The sequence below is a fragment of the Filicampus tigris genome, chromosome 22 (genome assembly GCF_054856515.1).
Source record: "Filicampus tigris isolate MCC_2025a chromosome 22, RoL_Ftig_1.0, whole genome shotgun sequence".
In the NCBI taxonomy this organism is placed as follows: Eukaryota; Metazoa; Chordata; class Actinopteri; order Syngnathiformes; family Syngnathidae; genus Filicampus; species Filicampus tigris.
This window is the reverse complement of record NC_141238.1, coordinates 8,561,786-8,584,805: the sequence shown is the minus strand read 5'-3', so window position 1 is coordinate 8,584,805 and position 23,020 is coordinate 8,561,786. Positions and strand designations below refer to the sequence as shown.

At 44.8% G+C, this 23,020-nt stretch overlaps 1 protein-coding gene across 8 annotated transcripts in view; it reads right to left on the bottom strand.

Moving 5' to 3' along the window:
• Positions 1-23,020, bottom strand: part of ppfia2 (PTPRF interacting protein alpha 2) — a 41,262-nt gene that overhangs the window by 16,418 nt on the left and 1,824 nt on the right. For 7 of the 8 annotated variants that reach the window (XR_015084777.1, XR_015084778.1, XM_086022551.1 and 4 more), the window contains exons 2-6: positions 20,452-20,707; positions 2,282-2,383; positions 2,032-2,196; positions 1,814-1,888; positions 20-130 (exon numbers count right to left, since the gene is read on the bottom strand). Coding sequence is in view for 6 of the 8 variants with exons in the window: in XM_086022551.1 (XP_085878677.1) it covers positions 20-130; positions 1,814-1,888; positions 2,032-2,196; positions 2,282-2,383; positions 20,452-20,700 (702 nt within the window). In the remaining 2 variants the exon portion in view is untranslated. Of the gene's footprint in view, positions 1-19; positions 131-1,813; positions 1,889-2,031; positions 2,197-2,281; positions 2,384-12,504; positions 12,827-20,451; positions 20,708-23,020 lie in introns of those variants that run through there. The other variant, XM_086022555.1, reaches the window with a different exon arrangement.

The window sequence follows — 23,020 nt, the reverse complement described above, 5'->3', positions numbered from 1 at the left end:
CGTCGCCGCGGCGGCACACCTTGCCGTGGACCTTCTGCTGCGCCTCGACGCCCTCCAGGATGTCGTCGCCGGCTTCGCCCGACGCCACCTTCCTCTGGATGTGAGCATTCTGCTCACGTAAGGCCACGATCTGCACAACAGAGGGCGCACAAGCGTTACACACAAGCACTTTGGAGAGGTGGGAAAGGTATGGAGCACGGGACGGGGTACATACAGCCCACCGACCAAAATTTAAAAATATATTCATTCCGCTAAGTTTTTTTTTGTTTTGGGGCTTCTGACATGACACCAGTAATAGCGCGTAGACGTTCAAATCGACTTCCGTCCTTATAGCGAAAGGAGCAAGTGAGTATGCCGTAAAGCAATCCAGGCCTTTTTTTTTTTTTTTTGTGGGCCAGGGTTGCTCCCATCCTCCTCAAAGTTGCTTAGTGCCAGTAAAAACAATAAACAACCCCCCCCAGGGCATGACAAAAGTCCCATTCAACTACTTGTAAGTCAATGTTTCATCAAAAGAGTTGTGAACATTTTTTTATTAACGTCGAATTCTTGCCTAGTGCTGCTTTAATAACATTAAGATCAATAAAATGACACCTGCTTTCCTACAATTGGATCAAATGTATTCACTTTTTTATTTATTATTTTTTTCTTTCGTATTAATAGGTTAATAGATTTATCGTGAAAAACAAATTAAAAACCTGTTTTTTCAATACTTTGTATTATTTCATTATAATTCCATTTATAACAATGCAATGCTAAAAATGAATCATTGCTGGTGGTTTCTTGGAAAAGGAATCCATTTGTGTCAACTACGGAGGAGCAGAGCCCATCTGTTGCCTGACAACTCAGACATGGCCCTTGAGCACTATGGCGTGGCCACCCGCGCAGACTCGACTCAAGATAGTAAGCCAAGACAATGGAAGCCTTATTGCCAACCACGCCTCAGTCATCATGCAGTCAGACCACAGCTATTAGCTTGAAAAGCATCATGTGGCTAAATGTCTTCTCTGTCACACAGAAACTAATCCGAGCCTTCTACCCTCATAAGAAGGACTGAAATGTTTAAAAATATATATATATATATTGTAAAAAGGGCTTCACTTGGAGAGACTTTTAGAATTTTGAGTGGAAAAAAAGTGAATTGAAGCCATTTTGGAATCAGGCTATAACATGATGTGAACACTTTGCAGTTGCACTGTCAGGCTATAACATGATGTGAACACTGTAAAACGCAGCCCGGAGCCTCCATCTCCTCATTAAATCTAACGAAGGCGTAATTAGGCCCGGGCCATTGTTCCTGTCATGGATCCAGCTGGGAGATCAAAAGAAGCACACGCCAGCTCCTGACGTGAATGAACGACACTGAAATAGCGCCGCCGCAACACGCCGACTCCCTTTGATATCCCCCAGGTTTCCCTTCATCTTTTCTTTCAGAAATGACAATCACCCGCGTCCTTTTTCCAAATCACTTAGCGCCCTCGCGCCGGCCGGGTGCCCCGCGAGGAGTGCACGTTATCTATTATTCCAAAAGCGGAGTCAGGGTCCGGCGGGGTCGTCCGTCTGCGGGGCTGACAGGCGTAGCGATAACCGTCCGTCAACAACTTCAACAGACAGGTGACTCCCGGGTATTTGCTGGCGCACTAGTTAAGTCGGGCATTTTTCACCTCAGGCACCCGGCAAAGGTGAAACCTTGTCATATACACAGCAGCCCGTTCGTGCCTTGATGACATCTCGGCTGGATTACTCTCATGTAATGCTCGCATTTTTTTTTTTTTTTTTTTTGTTGCTATAGCAAAAGGTTGACAACGGCTCCTACCTCCTGGTTGGCTGCTGTAAGCTCCTCCTCCAAGGCGGACACCCTCTCCAGCGACACCCGCAGTCGCTCTCGCACCTACAACGGCAAAATAGTGGGTTGTAATCACAACAATGTTGGGGAAAAAAAAAACAAAAAAAAAACAATTGAATCGGTCAATTGCTCAACCCGAGCTAGCTACACATGACTAAAAGAGCTTTTTCGATGTTTGGGTTGTGGACCTTCTCATCGAGGGCTTTGTGGTGTTCAAACAAGGACTTCAGGGCCTTGAGGACCTCCACCTCGCTGGAGACCCCCGAGGGAGACTGCGCCTGCCTCTTGACCACCGTCATGCGCAGCGAGCGCTCGTGTCGGGACACCAGACATTCCAGATGCTCCAACAGCAACTGCACGGAGAAAAGACGGCTAATTCTACGTTGACGCCGCAATCATCCGGAATCATTTTCGAGAATGCGGAACACGAGAGCTCACCCTTGTGTTGTTCCTCTCGGCCTTCAGCTCCGAGATCTCCTCTTCCTTCTCCAGCAGCTGCTCCCGGCAGGCGTTGAGCTCCTTGGTGAGGGCCGCAAACTCCTAAACAGGAACGAGAGAAGATAATGTCTCGGACGGACGCGCAAAACACGGCCGCGGGACACAAAGAGGGAGACGAGCGACACCACGTCAGCTTTAATCGGATGAGAACGTCTAGAAAGGTTCCTGCTCGTCGCATTATGCTGATTCTGTTAAAGAGATACAATCGAAATGTCTGCGAGGGCCCTGAACTTCTTTTTGGCTTGTTAGCAATAGCGTTTGGCAACACAGGATGCAGCAACTGACCTCAATCGTGGTGCCAGAAACCGCTGAAACTCTCCAACTGAAAAGCAATCAACTCCACCGTAGACCCCTGACCCGAGTTTGATGCAAAAAAAAAAAATTGGTGACCCGTACCAAAAAAAAGCCCAAGACCCTAAGGAAAGTTTGACGGAAAAAGCCAAAGACACTGACCATAGTTTGACCCCCAAAAAGCTAAAGACTGTGATCTAAAAAAGCCTAAAGATCAGGACCCAAGTTTGATGCAAAGAAGCCAAAAACCCACGACTGAATTTGATGGGGGGAAAAAAATCTGGAGAACCTAACCCAAAACGCCCATGAGCCTTACACAAAAATACTTAAAAAACCTGACAAATTTGCCGCAAAAAGGCAAAGACCCTGACCATAGGTTGACCCCCAAAAAGCTAAAGACTGTGATCTAAAAAATCCTAAAGATCAGGACCCAAGTTTGATGCAAAGAAGCCAAAAACCCACAACTGAATTTGATGGGGGAAAAAAAATCTGGAGAACCTAACTCAAAATGTCCAAGAGCCTTACGCAAAAATACTTAAAAATCCTGACAAATTTGCCGCAAAAAGCCGAAGACCCCAAAAAAGCCAGAGTCCCCAATCTAAAAAGGTCTATAGATCCTGACACAAGTTTGACACAAAAAAGCCAAAACTTTACTTATGTTTGATGAAAAAAAAAAGCCAGACACCCTAATCTGAGTTTGACACAAAAGCACTCAAGATCCTCACCTAGTTTTGACCCGAAAAACTCCCAAGACCCTGATCAGAGTTTAGGCGTAAAAACCCGAAGACCCTGACCAAACTGGCCTTAGACCCTGACCCAAAATGCTTCGACACCAAGACCAGAGTTGGACGCACAAAAAAAAAAACAAAGGTGAAGCTGAAGATCGAGAATGAGAATTCAAGACTGGATGACACAAACAAACCTTCTGGATCAAGCTAAAGCTAAATCATACATGGTCATTAATACGAGTCACTAAAACAGAATCACTTCATGCTCCTTCCTTTTAACAGTCCCTAAAAAACTATTTCAAATTCAGGCCGGTTGAGCATAACAAAATGACAATTCACTCAGATACTGTTACTCCGGCAACACAATGCATTATTCACCGCCCTGACAAAGCGGCAAAATGTGACTTTGTTTATTCTGTCCCGCCGTGCGCAAGCAAACGCAGCCGGGCAAATTGTTATCCCCGGGAAGCCAATAACCTGAAAATGGAATCGCCGCGGCGGAAATCCGAGATGATGTCCGACGCGCTGTGGTAAAAACACTCGGCGGGAATCACAAGTCCATTAGATGGAGAAGCCCCTCGGGGGAAGGGGAGGGGGACGGGATTCATCCCGACAATCCGGGATGTTGCTGGGAACCGCTGATAACAAGAAGGTCTGGAACACTGCCATGTAACAAGGCAAAAAAAAAAAAAAAAAAAAAAAAAGCAACAACCTCATAATCAGGCCTTGCGGGGAGGGGTCGGAAGTCTTCAAGGTCACGATTCAACCGTCCGAGTATTCCTCCATGGCTGATATCACGTTTCCCAGAGCTGCCGCGCCGTTGTTCGTGAAGGGCAACAAGTGCACGATGATGCAGACTTCCATTCGGAATGCACCTGTTGGCATGTTGACTTGCCGCGTTTGGCCCGACCCCCCCCCGTCTAGTCCAATGCTCCGTGACGGCGGTCAACACAGATTAGCGTCACGCGGCCCGATGCTACAGATAGCTGGCATTTGGGGAAAGGTTTCAAAGCGGCTTGGAAGACGCGTCTGCTTGGAAAACGCCCGCCCATATAACTCAACACAATTACACGAAATATGAAAAGTTTCAGTGCGACAAGATAAACTGATACCATAGCATAAACTGACAAGACCATATGAAACCGGTATGAGACGGTAACTGAAAATTGATACAGTAAGTTATACAGATATGATACCAAAATTATACAATGTGACAAAAAATTTTTTTTTTTTTAAATGATACGATAAACGGATGCATAGGGCTGCTCAATTGTGAAAAAAATATTAATCATTAATCATTTTGGTAATTATTAAAATGAAGATTATTCAAACGATCATTTATTTGGGGGTACAAAACAAGAATATAACATTTTAAATGTAAAAAATATAAAGACAAATAAATTTCTTTTAAACACTATGTAAGTTCATTTTGGACCAAACAAAATTTATCAAATTAAATATATAATATAATAATAATAATAATATATAATAACATAAGAATAATTTAATTATAAATTATAATAATAATATAATAAAAATGGTGCAGATGTAGTAATTCAGATATTAATTTCTTGTGAAAACAAGATATGATATATGAATATATGTATATTCAACAATTCATATATATATGAATGTTTATTAACCATCGATTTTTTATAATTATGCCAATTTTGTAATCGTGGAGTGTAATAACCGTCATGGTAATTGAATTTCGATTAATTGCACAGCCCTACGGATGCAATAGCTATACCAAACTGATATAACAAAAACTGATCTGATATGACAACAAAAAGATATCAAGCCAAACTTGATACAAGAGCAAACTAACACGATGAGCTACGACAAAATTATACCCTCACAAACTGATTCGTACAATAAGATAAACCGATACTGAACAATAAGGTCAACTGATACCATGCAATACAATGTATTGTATTACAATATAATACAATTTTATTTATATAGCGCATTTCATAACAGCTAGAGCTGTAACAAAGCACTTTACAAACAATACAATACCATAATCGAGGATTCACTGATGCCGAAAGCAGTAACTAGAAGACACAAAAACACACAATAGGATCCAAAACCAATCAAGTTACTGACACAAAACAATATGATATATTATGACAGACTGATACAATGATACCAAACTGTTCCAATACGGTAAACTGAAACAATAAAGGTAAAATGATGAAGTTTTACGATACTGCTTCAATAAAACACAACAGGAAAAGTGTCTTATTGTGCTCGGGGTTTGCCAGTTTCCTTCTGGGTGGGTACGGATATGCGGAGCGCTGCCAGGAAAGCCTCCTGAAAGCTCCGAGGATTTGTCAGTCGCGTGTCAAGGGCTGCCAACTCCGCCTCAAACCTCACAGTCGGATGGGCATGCGCCCCCCAAAAAAAGGGGCCTCCTGGGAGAGGGGGTGCGCCAACTCCCAAACCGGGATGATGAAGGGTGTAGTGTTGAAAAAGTTGCGTAAAGTCTACGGCCCGGAAACATATTTGACATGAAATCCGAGCCTTGCCCGCAGGTTTGTTTGCGTGTTGAGGACATGAGTGCGCGGCAGGGGCGAGTCGATGCTAATAATCAGCCGGCGTGACCTGCTCACAGCTTGGCTCCCATCCGACGGGGAATCCTAGCCTACAAAATAAGCTGCTATTTATAGCCTGCCTGCCTCCCTTCCGTTGACACTTTTTCTGGCTTCCCCCGTGAAAAAGAAATGATTAACAACAAAATGAATCCCTCTTTAAAAACGGAAATCCAAGCAGTTTGGCCAAATCCCGCGGATGCGGCGCACGGATGATTTACTTCCTAACGACGACGCCGCCTCGGGGAGAACAAAAAGAGTATCTCCTCGTCCGCATCCCACTGTGCTCATCACCGTGGCAACCGGAGCTCTGTTACCATAGCGAAGCATGCAACCTCTCTACCACGCCGCCAGGAAATCGGTCTGACTTGAGTTGGAAGTTTTGCGGGAACATCAAGAAGGGTTCAAAAACTTTTAGGGTCAAAGGACCCTCTCATAATCCAGAAGCCAAGACATTTTCAGACCCTCTTGTACCCTTTTATGTTTGAAAAAAAATTGAAAAAAAATATATAAATAAATTCCTGGGATTGAATGGCTGGACTGTGCAAAGACGAATAAATACGTCAATGGCAGTGAATGAGTTAAACAGAACAATTAGGGAGGTTTGATACCACTTTTCTTTTTCCGACCAAAACCAACACAAGTACTCGTCTCTTGAGTACTCACCGATACCACTAGTACTTTGGATACAAAAAAAAATCGATTATTAACATCCCTACCAACTATCACGTGGACCCCTCAAATTAAAAATTTGAGGAAAACGTTCCGATAGCAAACTCATATTTGTTAGCTGCAAGGTTGAATTTCCAGTTCGGGTGTCCAATAAGATTCTGCGATCAGGCCTCGGATGAATTCTCTGGTGATTCTAAAAATAGAGAATCTTTGGTAACGAAAAACATTTCCTTCATGTTGGCAGTTTGTGTTGGGAATAACATGAAAGACGCTGGAGCCAAAATTAGATCCTCGATTCCAATCTGTGGAAGCTTTCTATGAACCACATGTCCCAAGTTATTCTAGTCCTCCCTTGAAATAGAGCCAGGAAAGTCCGGAAGATCTGCGCTAATTTGATTTCCCTGCTGGTGTTGGCAAAGCCAAAGGGGCCTTGAACGCATCACCTCTAGCTTGCATGATGGCGAGCGCACACCTGTGCCGCCTCGCCTTCAATAATGCAGGAAATTCTTTAAAATAAGACTTGACAGCCTGGAATCTGAATTATTCAAACTGGTACTTGAAGCATCACGCCATGCTACACATGCTATGTTAGCAAATGCTAAGCTAGTTGGGTTACATCCTGGGCCTGCAAAAGACTGGACTTAACTCACCCACTGCCGTTAAAGAATTTACTTGTCTTTTCTCAGTCCAGCCATTCAATCCCAGGAATGTATTTATTTTTTCAAATTTTTTTCAAACGATAGGGTCAAAGAAGGTTCGAAAATGTCTGGCAGTGAATGAATTAATTGATGCCAACACTGAAGCTGGGAAATTTACGGGCTAATGAGACGGGAATATTCTATCTTCAATTGGACAGATTAGTGGAAATAAAATGGAAATAGTGCCACTGCGATGTTCCCTCTTATCCCTTAGACACTCGTGGGTGCGGCCCAGTCGCATCGTCTACGAGCGCCCGTCTCTGTCGCCACGGCAACAGTGGGTTGAAGGGCAGGCCCCCCCCCCCCCCCCCCCCCCCACACACACACAACCACCCCACCTTCCTGCAGGGTGTCGTGTGGTTCAGGTCAGATAAAATCAAATTGTCATCTTGGCTGTCGCACACATTTCTATGTTAGAAAATAATCTAGTGCGGGTGAGATGCACGAAATTGAAATCTTACACACATATGGAGGCATAATAAGAAACCGATCCAGATCAATATATCCACCAACACCTAATCAATCAGTCAAACAAGAGTGGGGGGGAAATCATCATGGATTTTTCTTTATCACCCTGCTACGCTTTCGTGTCACGTCCCTTGTAAACAACCGAGCTAGCCGCTACATGATAACCCGGCGGACTGGGTGAGAGCCGCCATAAGCCACAGCCCGGTTTGCCAGTCAACTACCAAGCACAGGTAAGGACAATTTAGACGCTTGGAAACTGGAGGAAGCACGGGGAGAACATGCAGACGCCGCACCGGAAAGCCAGACCCCAGATTCAAAACGTGCTCGCCGCTACAGAACAATTCCTTGACAATAACTAGAGCCGCACATTCCCGAAGCTTTGCCTCGGTACCCTAGGCGGGGTCAATTGGAAATGGAGACCCCGCCGGGGAGGTTTATTGATCCTGTAGGGATTCATTTGCGGGAAAGAGGCGGGGCGTTTGGACTTATGGCACGTAGGAATCGGATGCTTGGCCATCCAAAACTGGGAGAGGGGGGACCTGTGTGAAATTGTGTTGCGGAGGGAGTCCATTAGGAGCGTTGCAGAATGCCAGGGGAGGGGTCAGACGTACACGCAACGTCTAATAGCGTCCTATTGATGGGACAATTCACTTTCTCGGCCACGTCTCCCTAATGGAGTTGGTCGCGGCTATTGATCGCTCGCGGCCGTCTTTGCAATCTGCGCAAAAGGTCACCACCCGCAGATTTTCGACCAGAGCTAAAAAGACCACGTTTGAGGAGCCAGAGCCATTGGCGGCACTTTAACGAGAGGACCGAGGCGATATCTCTCGTGTAAAAACAAAGGCGGCGTAATTGAACATATCCGGAATTTTACGAGCCTTGCATTATTCACAAGGGCGGTGGGGCCGCTGTAATAACGCCGCAATGACACAGCGGGAGAGATTGTAACACAGCAACAAAGCTGGCGGCCATTGCCAAGCACGGCACCGGTTAATCCATCCATGAGAATCTCGGAGAGGAGACGAGGGGGTGTTTTAGTGCAAAGTGTGAGAGTTAATGACAGAGCAGGCCAGACATCCCCCGGCGCTGCCTTTACGATGGCCATCAAATCAAAGGGCCGTGGAGGAGCAATGCATATTTCCTGGTTCAGGACTGTAGACGGCGAGGGGGCCGCTGAGAATCCCTCCACCCTCTTAATGGACGGCTGGAGGGAGGCAACATGGAGTCAGGAACCAGACAGTCTATCTTGGGATCTCTCAGTGGAGGTGACGAGAAATCTGGAAACTTTTTGACACCTCGTGATAGGGATTGTTGACTTTTTGTGAGTGGACTACCTTATTCCACGACGAGACTGTCCTGGCTTCCTTGTTACCGATTAGACTGATAGATTGATTTATACTCTGGCGACCTCTTGGATGATATAACAGTCAAAACTGGTTGATTCACAGGCACATTCACTGCCATGTTCCTGGGTATGTTATTGGGTGATTAGAGTACCTTATTCCAGGCCAACAAGACCATAGTCAAAGTCCTGGCTGAGTTGGACTTGGGAATTGAGGTTGACTTCTCCCTAGGGTCTGTTCTACTATGGTAATACAATCGTAGTTTTGTTTCAGGTTAGTCTCCGTAATTGAGGTTGAATGAAGCAACGTCTTCGATGGTAGGCCTGCCAAAACCGACGTGTTCCCAGTGAAAATTTCAAGTTTCGACTCACTTACTCCAGGACAACGTGAACATCCCAATGGTGATGACTTCCTTGTTTTTGGTAAATGAGGTTGACACGCCCTTGACGATTTCATGGATGGTAGAACTGTCTAAATGGATTAATCCCTGGCATGTTCGTGGGCGATAGCAAAACTTTGTTCCAGGTGCGACATGAACCTGTCCTTGGGCGACTTGTTGGATTACAGAACTGTCGAAACTGGCCTATAAAGAGAAATTTGGAAGTAACTTATTCCAGGACAACGAGGTTCTCCCCATGGTCATGGCTTCCTTGTTTCTGCAAAGTGAGGTTGACTAGTCCTGGGCAGGACTCTCAAAACTGGCTAATTCCTGGCCAAATTGTCCGTGCCTTGGAATTCATGTTCTTGGGCAGAAAGGCCGCCTTCTCCCTGGGTACGTTCTTGGACGGACATGCTGTCGTGGCTCGTTAATTCCTGGACAAACGGGTCGGACTTCTTGTTCTTGTCTGATTAGGCTAGCGGATTAGGCTAGCTGTCTTCCCAGTTTTATGGCTTCCTGGTTCCTGAGAGCCAAGGCTGCTTTTTTCCTTTGGTATGGTTTGTTTTCGATCGCGGTTGCGTTGCACATTAGAATCACCTGTTCCATAATAACGTGCAGGCAGATTAGTGAGACAGCAAACATCATCAACACGTTAATATCTCCCTAAATGAGGATTTTCACGACATCAAGGCGTTTGTGTTTTGATTTTTGGACCAATTGGAACGCATTCACCGATTGCCATACATTAATATAATCACAATGATATTGTAAGGGTTCCTAGTATGTACAGTTCAGCTAATTGAATGCCGGTGGAAAAATTGAAGGGATTTCGCTACAAAGCTAACTATTTAGCATCTCTCATGACACAATGGAGCCGAGGGTGGGGGGGTAGCGGGGGTGTGGGTCTTGCATTCGAAAGCTTGCTCATCCTTTTAATCGCAATGGAATCCATCAAAGTGGGTCAAACTGCATTGCCCATCTGCCCTGCATGGATTTTAACCGCTGATTAAAAAAAAAAAAAAAAAAAAGATGGAAAATAGGTCAAATGCCTCCTTCGGTGTGCACAGTCAAGAGACCAACGCCGCGTGTGCGATTGAACGTGTGTCATCATCACGCAAACAAACAAAAACGGTCAAACGTTTCAGTCCCTGTCTCTGCTCGCATCGATCGCGTCTTGCCCTCATTTGCATGCAGACACCTTTGGCTCCAATCTATCGACGCTAACAGCCACGGAACACCGACGTCACGCTGCCACGATTGACAATTGTCAGACACGGGGCATTTGGAGTTCAAGGTCGACGGATGTTTTGCAGAGCGGCCACAAAGCATTATGGGTCATCTTTAGCTCCTTTCAACACGCAACTGAGAGATGAATGGAAACGCATGTGGGGAAAAAATGGATGGAACCACGCACTAAAAAAAGCATTGTAAATAAGGGATGCACCGATACCGATACTAGTATCGGTGCAACATCTGCACGTCCCAGAAACATCCATTGGCTTAAAGCTAACACAAAAAGCAAAAGGCTATAAACAGGCTAACGAGTAGCATTTTTTCCCCCCCAAACTTGCAAGGTGTTCACGGCGTCATCAATTATCGGTTCTCCGCATCGACGACGACTCCGTGCTCGGTTTAAAACTCCATTTCACCTCCAAGTGCTTCGAGACACCACTCATCAATGTTTTCCGCACAGGAAGTATAGCTTAGCTTCTCCTGTGGTTTGTTGACTCCCCGAATCCCCTCAGCGCTCCTCTCAGTTAGCAATTAAAGAGAATCCAATTAGAAAATGGAGGTGCTGTGCCGCGGCGGAGATGATGAGGATATTCATCTCCGTCAGTGGCACCCTCCCCATCCCCTCAGGCTGTGTGCAAACATGTTGCCATGCCAGAAGTGTCAGGAGGAGGAGGATTGTACAGCTGTGTCTACACGCCTCCTCCTCGGATTCGGGAGTGCGCCCAACCTCCGTGCCCCATGTGGGAAATCAGCAAGCATTCCATGATGAGCTGATTCCTTCACCGACAAGAGCTTTCCACGAGCGCCCCTTTTTTTTGTCACAAGACACCTGGGACGCACCTGGATGAGAATGGACCAAACTGTCCAAATTGGGTGATTATGAAATTAAGATGAGGAAAAAAACAACAACAACTCAGAACGGCACCTTTATCTGGATCTTCACCAAATTAAACAAATGCATATGGGAATAAATACAACAATAAATACATAAATGATACCAACCAATAAAATGTATTCAAATGATGACTATAAAACCAACATAAAATGAATGTACTTACAATACATTTTTGTTAAAAATGTATGCATAAATATAAAATATGTGCTGCACAAAATACAAACAAATTATAATTAAATAATAATAATAAAAACTGATTTGAGAATATTGCCCAAAATGTTAAATATATTCAGAATTTGTATTGAAATAAAACAATTAAACAAAAATGAACATTTAAATGTAATGCTTATAATAAACGGAAGATTCAAAAGTAATTAATATAACTGAATAAAAAAAATTACAAATTAAAATTTAAAATTTGAAAAAACAAAATAGAGCAATTAACTCATCATAAACCAATAGATGTAATCAATGCAATAAAAATTGAACAAAATGCTACCAAATAAGATCGTGTACATTAATGGATGAAACAAAAAGGTCTAAAATAGAAAAAAACATCCTCAGCACAACACTTCTAATGCAGCCAATCAATATGATGTCATTGATGCATGCAGATGGGGATCAATGCATGTTGTCCCCAAATAGTCTCAAACTAGATGGTACACTCAAAAAAGTGTCCATTTTTTAGCCGAAGCTCTCCTTAAAGCTACAACAACGCACTTATTTCACCACATGAATCATTCAGCATCATTATGTCAAGCGGTTCTGCAAGACAGAGATGCATTATTAACACGCGCAAGTGTCACCAATTCTCTTTCTTGTCAAAGTGAGTCGGGAGACGCCGTGTCAAAGTCACGTGACTTGCCTGGAAGGTGTAGAACCTGGTGCCGTTGGGCGGGTGCGCCTTTGGGGAGTTCGTCCCCGCGCTCACCTCCGAGAAAATCATAATCCTCCCCACTACAACATCCCAGATCAAGCCATGACCGCCGTGGAGCAAACAAAAGACACCCAAAAAATAAATAAATAAAAAAATCTACACAATCAGCACGCGCGCGCACTAGGCGGCGGCGGCGTGCCCGCGAGCCGCCCAGCAGCGGAAAGCCCTAAGAGGAACCGCGCCAATCAGGCTCCATGGTGACACCGAGACGCTGCTGCGGCGGCGGCGGCTCTGCGTGGATTAAGCACGACCCAGCAACCGACAGCCACCACCCCCCCCCCCCCACTCGCCTCTCTGCCCCCCGAAACCCCCCTCTTCGTCATCGCGAACCAATCAGCGGCGAGAGCATCACAACAAGACGCGCCCGTACATCAGTACAAATACATTTCAATAACAAACAATGATGCAACGAATACAATGGATACAATGAATCATTTAAGTGTTGGAAAAAGATTTTACAATAGACATACGTGACAGTCATTTTCATTTGGATTTCAAAACGTACAATGAAAGAAAGGCTGTCATGTGCACGCCACAGCAACAGGTGGCGCCAGAGCCACACTCTTTGCTCTTAGCCAATCAGCGGGAAGGGTTAATGAGCTGCAAGTCAGTCCATACAATAATAAAGAAATATATTAAAGAAAAACAAAATGAATATCTACTTCATATTGCAAAAATATGTATGCCGACTATAAAATAAACAAATATGTATATTTTTTTATATATATATATTTGGTGGTTGTCGTTGCGCGCGAAACGAGCCTCCTAGGCATGAAAGGTGGGCGGCCCCCCCCCCCCCAAAAAAAAAAATTTAAAAAAGAGCGAGAGAGAGCCCGACTCTTATTGACGTCGCTCATCCTGGAGGAGTTTCTGTCTCATTTTTTTTTTATTTGCAGCAAGTGTAACACAAAAACATTTCCTCCCACTGCTGCTCTCTACTTTATTTGCAACTTGGGCCTCATCAGTCTTGCAATTGACGACCGACAGGAGGAAGAGAAAAAGGAAGAGGAGGCAATCTCATAAGTTGCTCATTAACGCCCCCTCATATAAACACACACACACGCGCATACAATATAACAGTGGGAGCTTTCTTCTTGCCAGCAAGTCTAACAAGGTTTGGAGACGAAAACGCAGAGAATATTTGGACATAAATCCACATTAGTCCCCAAAATGTGGTTAAGGGAGCCTGCCAAACTCTTCGCTAAGTTACATAACAGTTAACATTGCATGTGCATTTTTGTCATAAAGATTCTCGGGTAAATTAAGGAAAACGTGAGGGAACAAATGTTCTCTTTGTGCAGTTTTTCAATATGCTCAATTACGGATGGGACGAGATCTCGTACTACGAGATCCCGCGGGATTAGAACGCCACTAGATTTCTCGTCCCTGCACAGCACGAGATCTATTTTCTTTTGACGGTGTTTTGGAGTCCGGGTGAATGTCCTAAAAGGAGCTGTCACCGAATGGGAACTTCCGAGGCCAAATCACGGAGTCGCTGTTGTGACCGACCACTCTCGCAACACGGATGTGGCGATACGTGAGGCTGGCTTTGAGCCACACATTAAGTGCTTATTGTGCGGCTGGTCCAAAGTTGGCCGCGTATCATGTTTGTTTAGACGTGTCAAGCGTATAGTTTCTTTTTTTTTTTTTTCACCGATGCTCAACAGCAGCAGCACTTTTGACGTCTAAATAAAGACAGCTCGAGCTGCCCGCGCACAAACTAATTCTGGACGTAGTCACGCGCTAGAACAACTCTTTGGACATGATGGCTCGCGATCTAGAGCAGCGGGGTGCCGTATTTGCAGCTCTGAGGAGCCCAGAACTACGACGAGTTGCAGAAATCTCTACAATACTCTACAATACAATACAATTTTATTTATATAGCGCATTTAATAAGAGCTAGAGCTGTAACAAAGCACTTTAAAAACAATACAATAAATAAATAAAAAACAATAAGCGGCAGTTATGCATCTATTAATAATTATATCAATAAATATTAACAAATATATAAAATATAAGTAAAAGTATAAATAAATAAAGCCAATAAATAAACATAAAACACTATATACAATTGAGTTACTGCCCCACGAGCACAGTTGGATTTTGTCAAAATATTCAATAAGAGGAAAGATCTCAGCTTTAGCTGTTATTGCAGCAATATTTGAGAGCATGTAACAAGTGACTCCTGTTTGCATTTGCACTTTAGAGCTAGATGATTAATTTTCTTGCAGTCTGTTCTATAAAAAACATTTTGAAAACTGAAAAAATTACATTAGGTATTTTTTTATATTCGAAATTTAGCAAAAATCTCGTCTCGTTCTCGCGGGCGCAATCTCGTGAGACAACTCGTCTCGTGGGATTTTTGTCTCGTCCCATCCCAATGCTCAACGGATAAAGTTGAGTTGCGTTTGGTTATTCCTGCAAGTGCTCGCGAGGAGGCAGTTTGGTAGAACAATGGCGTCCTCTGCTGGACAACATTCACTTTTGACACAGACACAGTTCCGACTTCTTGACAACGTCAAGCCAGACATTCCGTTTCGTGGAAGAAATGAAGAGCTATTTGAGCATTTAGGAACAATTTCGAATGTTTTGCACCACCATCCAGAGCATACATCTAAATAACCAATCCTAAAATGAAAACAAAATTATGTACATAAATACAAATACATGAGTGATAGTAAATACAGATGTTAATATTCATGTTTGCAATAACTTAGGAAGGAGATACTAATATGGAAAAATATCACTTTAAAAGGTCATGCACTTGATGAATTACTCATTCCAGTTTCTTCTAAAACAGCATTTTATATTAATTTGATATAAAAATGCAATGCAATTTTTTTTTAGATGTATGTGTCAGACCAAAAAAAAGGCTGCACAGAAAAGTTAAATAAACGATATAGTTGATCTGGGTTAATACCTAATCTGGCCACAAGATGGAAGCATCCAACTGGAAGACAAACAGCAACATCTGTATGCTTTCAGTTCTTCCAAAAATTAAACGTTTTGTAAAAGGAAAAATAAATTTACATGGTGAGGCAGTAAAACACACGCCTGACTGAAGATTAAAAACAACAAACTGCTTTATTCTTGTCTCATCTGTCAAATGGTGGGGGGGGGGGGGAGATTTAAAGTTTAAAATATCTGTTGGCTCACAGGTGTTGCTATTTTTAGATGCAACATTGAAGATTACAAAGGTACCAGGATTTTAGTAAACACTAAAAATAGCCTGACGCCAACCTTCGACTGAGTTTCAAAACGGCGGTCCAGCTAATCATGCTAATGCACGCTAACACACAACAGCCTGCTTGTCGTCTGGCTGCCGTTTGTTTTAAAAAGATTTTTTAGGCCTTGAGTGCATGCAAACCGTGCCAATCCATCTCGCGTGATGAGCAACGGCTAACAAAAGTCGTCTTTGTTTCATGCCTCGCGTTGTCATGGGCCCAATGCTAAAAGAGGACAACCGGCGGGGCCACTTGCTGCTATGTCACAAAATCAACACAATAAAAGTAGTGCTTTGCCACCAGCTTGTGGCATCTTGATGCCATGGAACTTTGTTGGAGTTGAGGAGTTTCGTTTGGACTAAAATAGCGCTTTGCTGCCATCCTGAGGTGACTGATCAACCTTTTTAGTGGCGGCATCAAATACTTGCAGAATTTCAGCGAGTGAAAAAAAAAAAAAAAGAATCATAACATGGCTATTAGGAAAGTAGTAATCGGTATTTTTACGGGTTGCAAAATAGCAACATGCACCACTCCTCACACTTGCGGTGCGTTTTCCCTAAAATCAAATAATCTGAAAGCAACTTATTTTCAAGGGTAATGTTACATTATATTGATATTATGAGGAAGTAAATGAAATCAAACATTTTTAGGTGGGCGTTCATTACTTGCAAATCTCACCGTTTTTCATCTTTGGTTGTGTCTCACCAGAGGCGACGTTTGGTCGCGACCTACTTTTTTTTTTTTTTTTTTTTTTTTTTTTTGGGAGCTGTCACTCCCACGGCCGTGTGTCGCACAAGCCAGAACCTTCCGCCGAGCTGTCGTGCTCTATCTTTCCAGCTAGCCGATTAGCGCGCAAGGTGGCGTTTACATCCATTAGCGCGGAATTAATGGCAGCGGAAAGGCCCGCCGATCCATTAGCTCGACAGGAAGTGGACGCCGAAGTAAGAGCGGACGATTTGAGAATTTCATCGCTAAATGGGCCACGTCGTGCAGCGCATTCGTTGACGAATGGATTTCAGTGGCTTGCTGATGAAATGCTGCATGTGATATCGATTAGCGGCGCTCTCCGAATTTAAAAGCGTTAAGAATCAAAAGGTACAACAACTGCCACTGCTCTTTTCGACCCCTCCAGCTCTTTGTGAGTTGCTCACAACCTGTGACGCTCACATGCCGCCGCGGAGTCAAAGCCCTCGGTCGCGGTCAAACGATTCTTTGTCGGGGGGATAACAATGGCGACATTATGCAAAGCGCTGTGCGAGTGACTCGGGACTACAACATTTAGGCTATGTAAAAAAATAATAATAATAAAAAGGCGGGGAATGATAGTTTTCGAATGGGTGCCTAAACAGATGTTTTTTCTGCTCTTGTCGATGTCAGGGAAATGTTTCCATGTGCTTTTTACGTAAAAAGCTAAGAGTCCCGCTACTCGATGTTGGTAAATTGTGACTCGACTAACCAAGCTCAACAACTGTGGGGAATGTGCGAAAAGTGAGGCCATGTGCTCACCTGACTACGTCCGGTCACGTGTGGAAAAATCAAGCCAAAAGTGAGAGCAATGGTTTTGGTTTTGAGGATTGAGATTAGGCATCTCTGCCCGTTGAGCAACTGAAGTAAATGTCACAAAATGTATTCTACGCCCGTGTTAGATAAAAAAAAAAAAAAAAAAAAAAACGAAAAAATGCCGGGAATCTGTAAATACGTCTTTTACGCTAGCTTGCGCTGCTGGACTGCTACTTGCCCTTTAATAAATGTAAAGATCCCAATCGATGCTTGTTTCCCGACCATTTGTTACCATTTAAGGTTTATTTGTTTTGTCAGCGTTAATCAGCAAAGTCTAAACGAGCACGGAGCCGTTTCCCATCTAACCTAATCGACATGTTCGGGAGCTGCGACGCTAACATGGCGTTCCAATTCCAAGCCGCTAATTCTACCCTCTTCTTGAAGATGCAGGGAGTGATGCGGCGATACGTGGGCGGAACCTCTCTTTAAAAAGGAAGTCAGGCTGTGATTATCTACAGTATGTCTAACGTCAATTAACGGACACCTCCAGCTGGCGGCCATGAAGCCCGTCGACGGCAAGCGGGCAAAGAGTTAATTATGTCAACCGCCCCCCCCCTGGATGTTGTTCACGCCGTGTTAGCCCACCGACACGCGATCGGGAGTGACGTTCCCCGGCTTGCTGCGATGGGCGCCCGGGGCGGCGGGAAACATCTGGTCCGGGGGGCCTTCACTTTGTTCTGCTTCACCTTCAAACGGCATTTTGCGTTAGCGCCAAAAGCCCAAACGTTGAGTGGTGGCTAACATAGCCATAAGCTAGCATCCTGAAACTGGTGAATATTATTTCAAACTCATTTTACAGCATTAGCGTACAAAAATGAATGGCATACGGATGAATTGATTTTCAAAACCCCAAAACGTATTCTAAGCACATGACTCTTTGTAACATCTACTAACAACCCAGGCTAAACCTAGCTCCTCCCTGACATATTAAGCTGGGCGAGGTCCACAAATAGGTGAATTTGTAAATAGTGAAGTAGAGTCGATAGTATGGGGATTACTGTACTGTTATCTCCTGGGATGGGTTGGGTAGAAGTCCCCGGGGGAGAGCGCGAACAAGACGAGAGCGAAAGAGAGAGAGTCCTTGTCCCCTCAGCTGCTGCCGATGACATCATGTTCTATTTTTGGCGTTCAAGTGGCGCATTCAGAGGCGAAGAGGTTAGCGAGGACCCGGCGACTGATCTCAGACCAGGTCACCGTTTCCCGGTGATGCGTTTGATATTACACCACGTCGGGTTTTCAGGAAATGTTTCTCACCACGCCCCCGCCCATCACCCCCCGGGCATCTTGGGGGAGGGTCATGTGAAGCCTTTGTAGTGGTCCAGTCCACCCCTTGTGATTAGCATCACGAGATGACACTTTGATTAATTTGGGTCCTGCTTCTTGGGATTGCGACTGTGGAATGTTTGTAAAGACAGATTGTGATGTGGGAATGCCATTGCCGTATGTTCCCTCCAAACTTTTGCATTAGTAGTCCCGATTCTGCTGTCCCAACGACAGTAAGATAACGTAGCCTGGCTTTAGCACATTCGGGACATGTACATTAAATAAAAATGGGGCTGCGTTTCCATTTTGCAATCGTAAATCTTGATATTCGGGTTTATATGACCGGATAAAAAGGTCAGCCGTCGGCGCACCCGGGAATTCAAATGTCACGGTTGGGAAACGCCTGTGAACAGGATGACTGTTCCTCGATGCAGCAGAAATCTGATCCAGGAGCGCGAAATGATCAAAATGGCGCTTCTAATAGAATCCACATTCCAAAAACGTCACCATTTCTTTGTGAGGTCAGTGATGCCCAATCATGTATTTTTGGTAATGCAGTATTAGTTGTTTAGATCAAAAAAGTAATTACATTGTGAAAATTGCGAGTCCTTTTCCTGGTTTTTCCTTACTTCCCAGTGAATAATGACAGGATCTTGATGCCCAAAAACTAAGTAGGAGACGGGTGCAAAATTTGATGCCTATTGAAATCTGGATGGCGGCGTCGCTCATTCCGCTTGACGATTGAGCTATGAGCTGGACTAGCAGGAAGCAAAACGCTCTTTTAACGATTCCACGGAGGGGGTGGGGAGGGCTCCCTGAAGGCCCTTGTCGCGCCCCCTCCCCCTTCCAGTACAGTAGCGTGCTCAGCAGAGCGCTGCGCAGCCTGCGACAGCGTGATATCATACAAGCTAGCCTCCACTGGCGTCCTTCGCCACACTGCCTTTATTTCACCCGCTGGGGTGCGTGGCGACATTTGCAGCGCAGATCCGTCGCCATGACGCCGGGCTGCCGGGGGTCGAGCCGGGACAACCGCGCAAAGAGGATACGACCGACCGAGACCGAGGGACCGGCTCCAAATCTCGCTGCGGGGCGTCCGGAAGCGCTATCACATTCAAAAGGCTGCCATGGCGCAGCTTCAAAATGAGGCCGCTCGCGTGGTTTTGAGTTAAAAAAAAAAAAAAAAAGTAGGCCTAACACAAAAATTTGTCAAGGTAAAAAGTAGGGATAGACCGATTAACGGCCGGGCCGATTATCGGCGGCGATATTCTGCGTTTTGACGAATATCATCATCTGCCTTTTTAAAGCATCTGATGGGCGATAATCAATTCAAAACCGTGTTGGAATCAAAACAAAGATATGAAAAAGTTGAATTTTCTGTCATTTTTGAAATTTTGGAGAACTTCATTTATTGTCGAAAACTATGTGGAGCTATTTCTGAGTGTTTTCATTTCACTTTTTAAGACATGCTGACGACCCTGGGTGCTCCCTGAACTTTTTGTTACAATTTGGCAACAAAGATGTATATTGTCAAAAATTTATAGTAATAATACCCCAAAAATATCGACATTATGCAAATCTGAAAAATTGTTAAATAAACATACGCTTAAAGACGTTTCTACAAATTTTTTTTTTTTTTTTTAAATAAGATTTTGATGCCAATATTTTCTTTTTTACAAAAAATTCATGTCAGCTCCAAATATCGGTTATCGGTCGCCTTGACTACTAATAATCGGTATCGGCCCTGGAAAAAAAAAAAAAAAAAGATCGGTCTATCCCTAGTAAAAAAATGGCAACATTTTCGCGCCTAGGACTCCAAAAACGCTCCTACCTGCGGCAGGGCGGAGCTTAGCTGTCTCTGCAGCGAGTCGCGGTCGTAGATGACGTCCTGCAGGTGCTGCTGGGACAGGCCCAGGCTCTCCTGCGTCTCCCTCAGCGTGTCCAGCAGGCGGTCTCGCTCGTCCAGCATGTTGACCATCAGCTGCTCGAAGTGCGAGTCCGGGTCGGACGAGCTGCTCTGCGAGCCGCGCTGATTCAGCGCCGTGTCCTCGCTGATGGTGGGCATCACCTCGCACATCATCTTGCCGCTGAAAAAAAAAACCCAACAAACTTGGGTGAGAAATGTCAACAAAACCACTTTGGATCACTGTCCTCTGCCTAAATGGGTTGCGGAAGATGTCAAACAAGGCGTATGCATGATATTCTAACAGTGAATAAAGGGAGAGTTTACAGCCGAGGGCGCAAGGACTTCAGGCCCAACTCATTCTCTTAGTGTAAAAACAACTTACTGCTGCCGGCTACCTAAACGGGCTGCGGAAGATGTCAAACAAGGCGTATGCAGGAAATGCTAACAGTGAATAAAGTGAGAGTTTACAGAAGAGGGCGCGAGGACTTCAGGCCCGACTCATTCTCTTCATGTAAAAACAACTTACTGCTGCCTGCTACCTAAATGGGCTGCGGAAGATGTCAAACAAGGCGTATGCAGGAAATGCTAACAGTACATAAAGAGACAGTTTACAGCAGAGGGCGCAAGGACTTCAGGCCCAACCCATTTTTCTTAATGTAAAAACAACTTACTGCTGCCTGCTACCTAAACGGGCTGCGGAAGATGTCAAACAAGACATACATTCAGATGGAAAATGCCAATGGTAATAAAGAGAGAGACTTGAGGCTACATGGTCGCAAGCAGCAGAGGATGAAAGAACTTCAGGCCCGACTAATTTCATTTGCCTGAGCAGTCTGCGCCTAAAAAAGCTGTGCGGGAAGTCAAAACAGGACGTATGTAGCTATTGAGACGCTAAAACTAAATAAGAGGAGCTAAATATCAGTCAGCTCTTAAACTCAGGAGCAAGGATAGATTTCTGACTACATGGCTGCAAGGATGAAAGTACTTCAGGCCCGACAAATTTTCTGCTGAATATGTGTACAATTTAATATATAACTATGTCAAACGTAGTTGCTGCATGTTGAGGCATGAATGAATTTCACAGCTTTTCGCAACCAGACGGTGGTGGACAACCACCTACCGCCTAAAAAGGCTGCAGAAGATTTAATCCCAAGAGAATTGTGGGACTAAGACCTCTTCTGAACGCCCGTCCCTAAATCAAACAAATGAGGCTGCAGCCTTTCAAGCTAATGCTAGCCTGACTGCCACGTCTATTACTACTAATAGTGACAGCGTGTCCAACGGGGCTCGCGTTTCATACCCGAGAGGGTGCGTGAGAAGACTATTTGGCCTACATTTGGCAACTGTGGTGGAACCTTGGTCACGGGGAGTCGAAAGACATTGTCGGGTTTGTCGTAGCGATGCTGAGCTGGCGATCGGACACCAGGAAGCTGCTTAAGATGCAGCCCTCGCGCCATCCCCCGGTCCTGGCCGGGCTTTTATGTCGGGCCTGTGTCCCGGCAGGTTCTGGCAAGATTGCAAAACGCTCCGGCCAGAGTCCCTCCGGCTCGCTATTCAGCCGCCATCCGCTAACGTTTAAGCAGGAGAGCCGGCCAGCTCGCTGATGCATTGCTACAACGGACCGGCGGCTTGCGATTGGCGGACGGCTCGTACGTCAAGATGGAGGCCCGGCGAGCACGCGTGTTTTATGTCTCCTTGGACAAGCGCCGTTAATTGACGTTTTCCTGCTACACGGCACATGCAATCAGCCTTTGTCGCGTTTCCCTGAATCATCGACGCCGTCCAAGAAGAATCAATAGGTAGCAGGGCGGCCTTTGAGCGATTCTACGCGCTAACGTTGTAAAAATGGCGTTCGAATGACTTCTAATTCTGGATCACATGTGAATAAAAACACCTCGTTGCCGTCCGCAGTGGGAACAAACCAGCGCGCCGCAGCTAATTTCATCAATCACCTCCTGCTAATCTTGTTAATGACGCTAACATTTGTGCGTGGAGATAAGAGGCTGCTTGAAGAAGAAGGGAGAGGGGGGGAGAAAAAAAAAAAAAAAAAAAAAAAAGCAACGGCGGCCTCGAGTGCACATCAAAAAGGTGCCTCGTGCCCAGCCCGATGGCCGGCACGCTGCCGCTTTGGAGATAAGCGGGAGGAAACAACGCGGAGAAGGACGTTCTTTAATGGAGCTTTGTCAAAATGACGTTTGGTGAGAATACAAAACATCCAACGGCAGCCTAGACGGGCAGCGGAAGAAGCATGGTGCGATCAAAATGCTAATTAAAGTGCAGTCAGTCTTTAAATTAAAGACATCAATCAGTCTTTTTCTTTTTTTAAAAAAAGGGCATTGAAAATCAAACGGTCCATTTTGATGGGCCCGACTCGTCGCCTGCCTAAACGAGCCGTGTGAGGATTCAAACGTGTCCGTATCAAATTGCCAACACTAAAGCGTACCAAGCCTCAGGCTCTTTCAGCAAGAGAAGAAATTTTGATTCAATAGGTCAA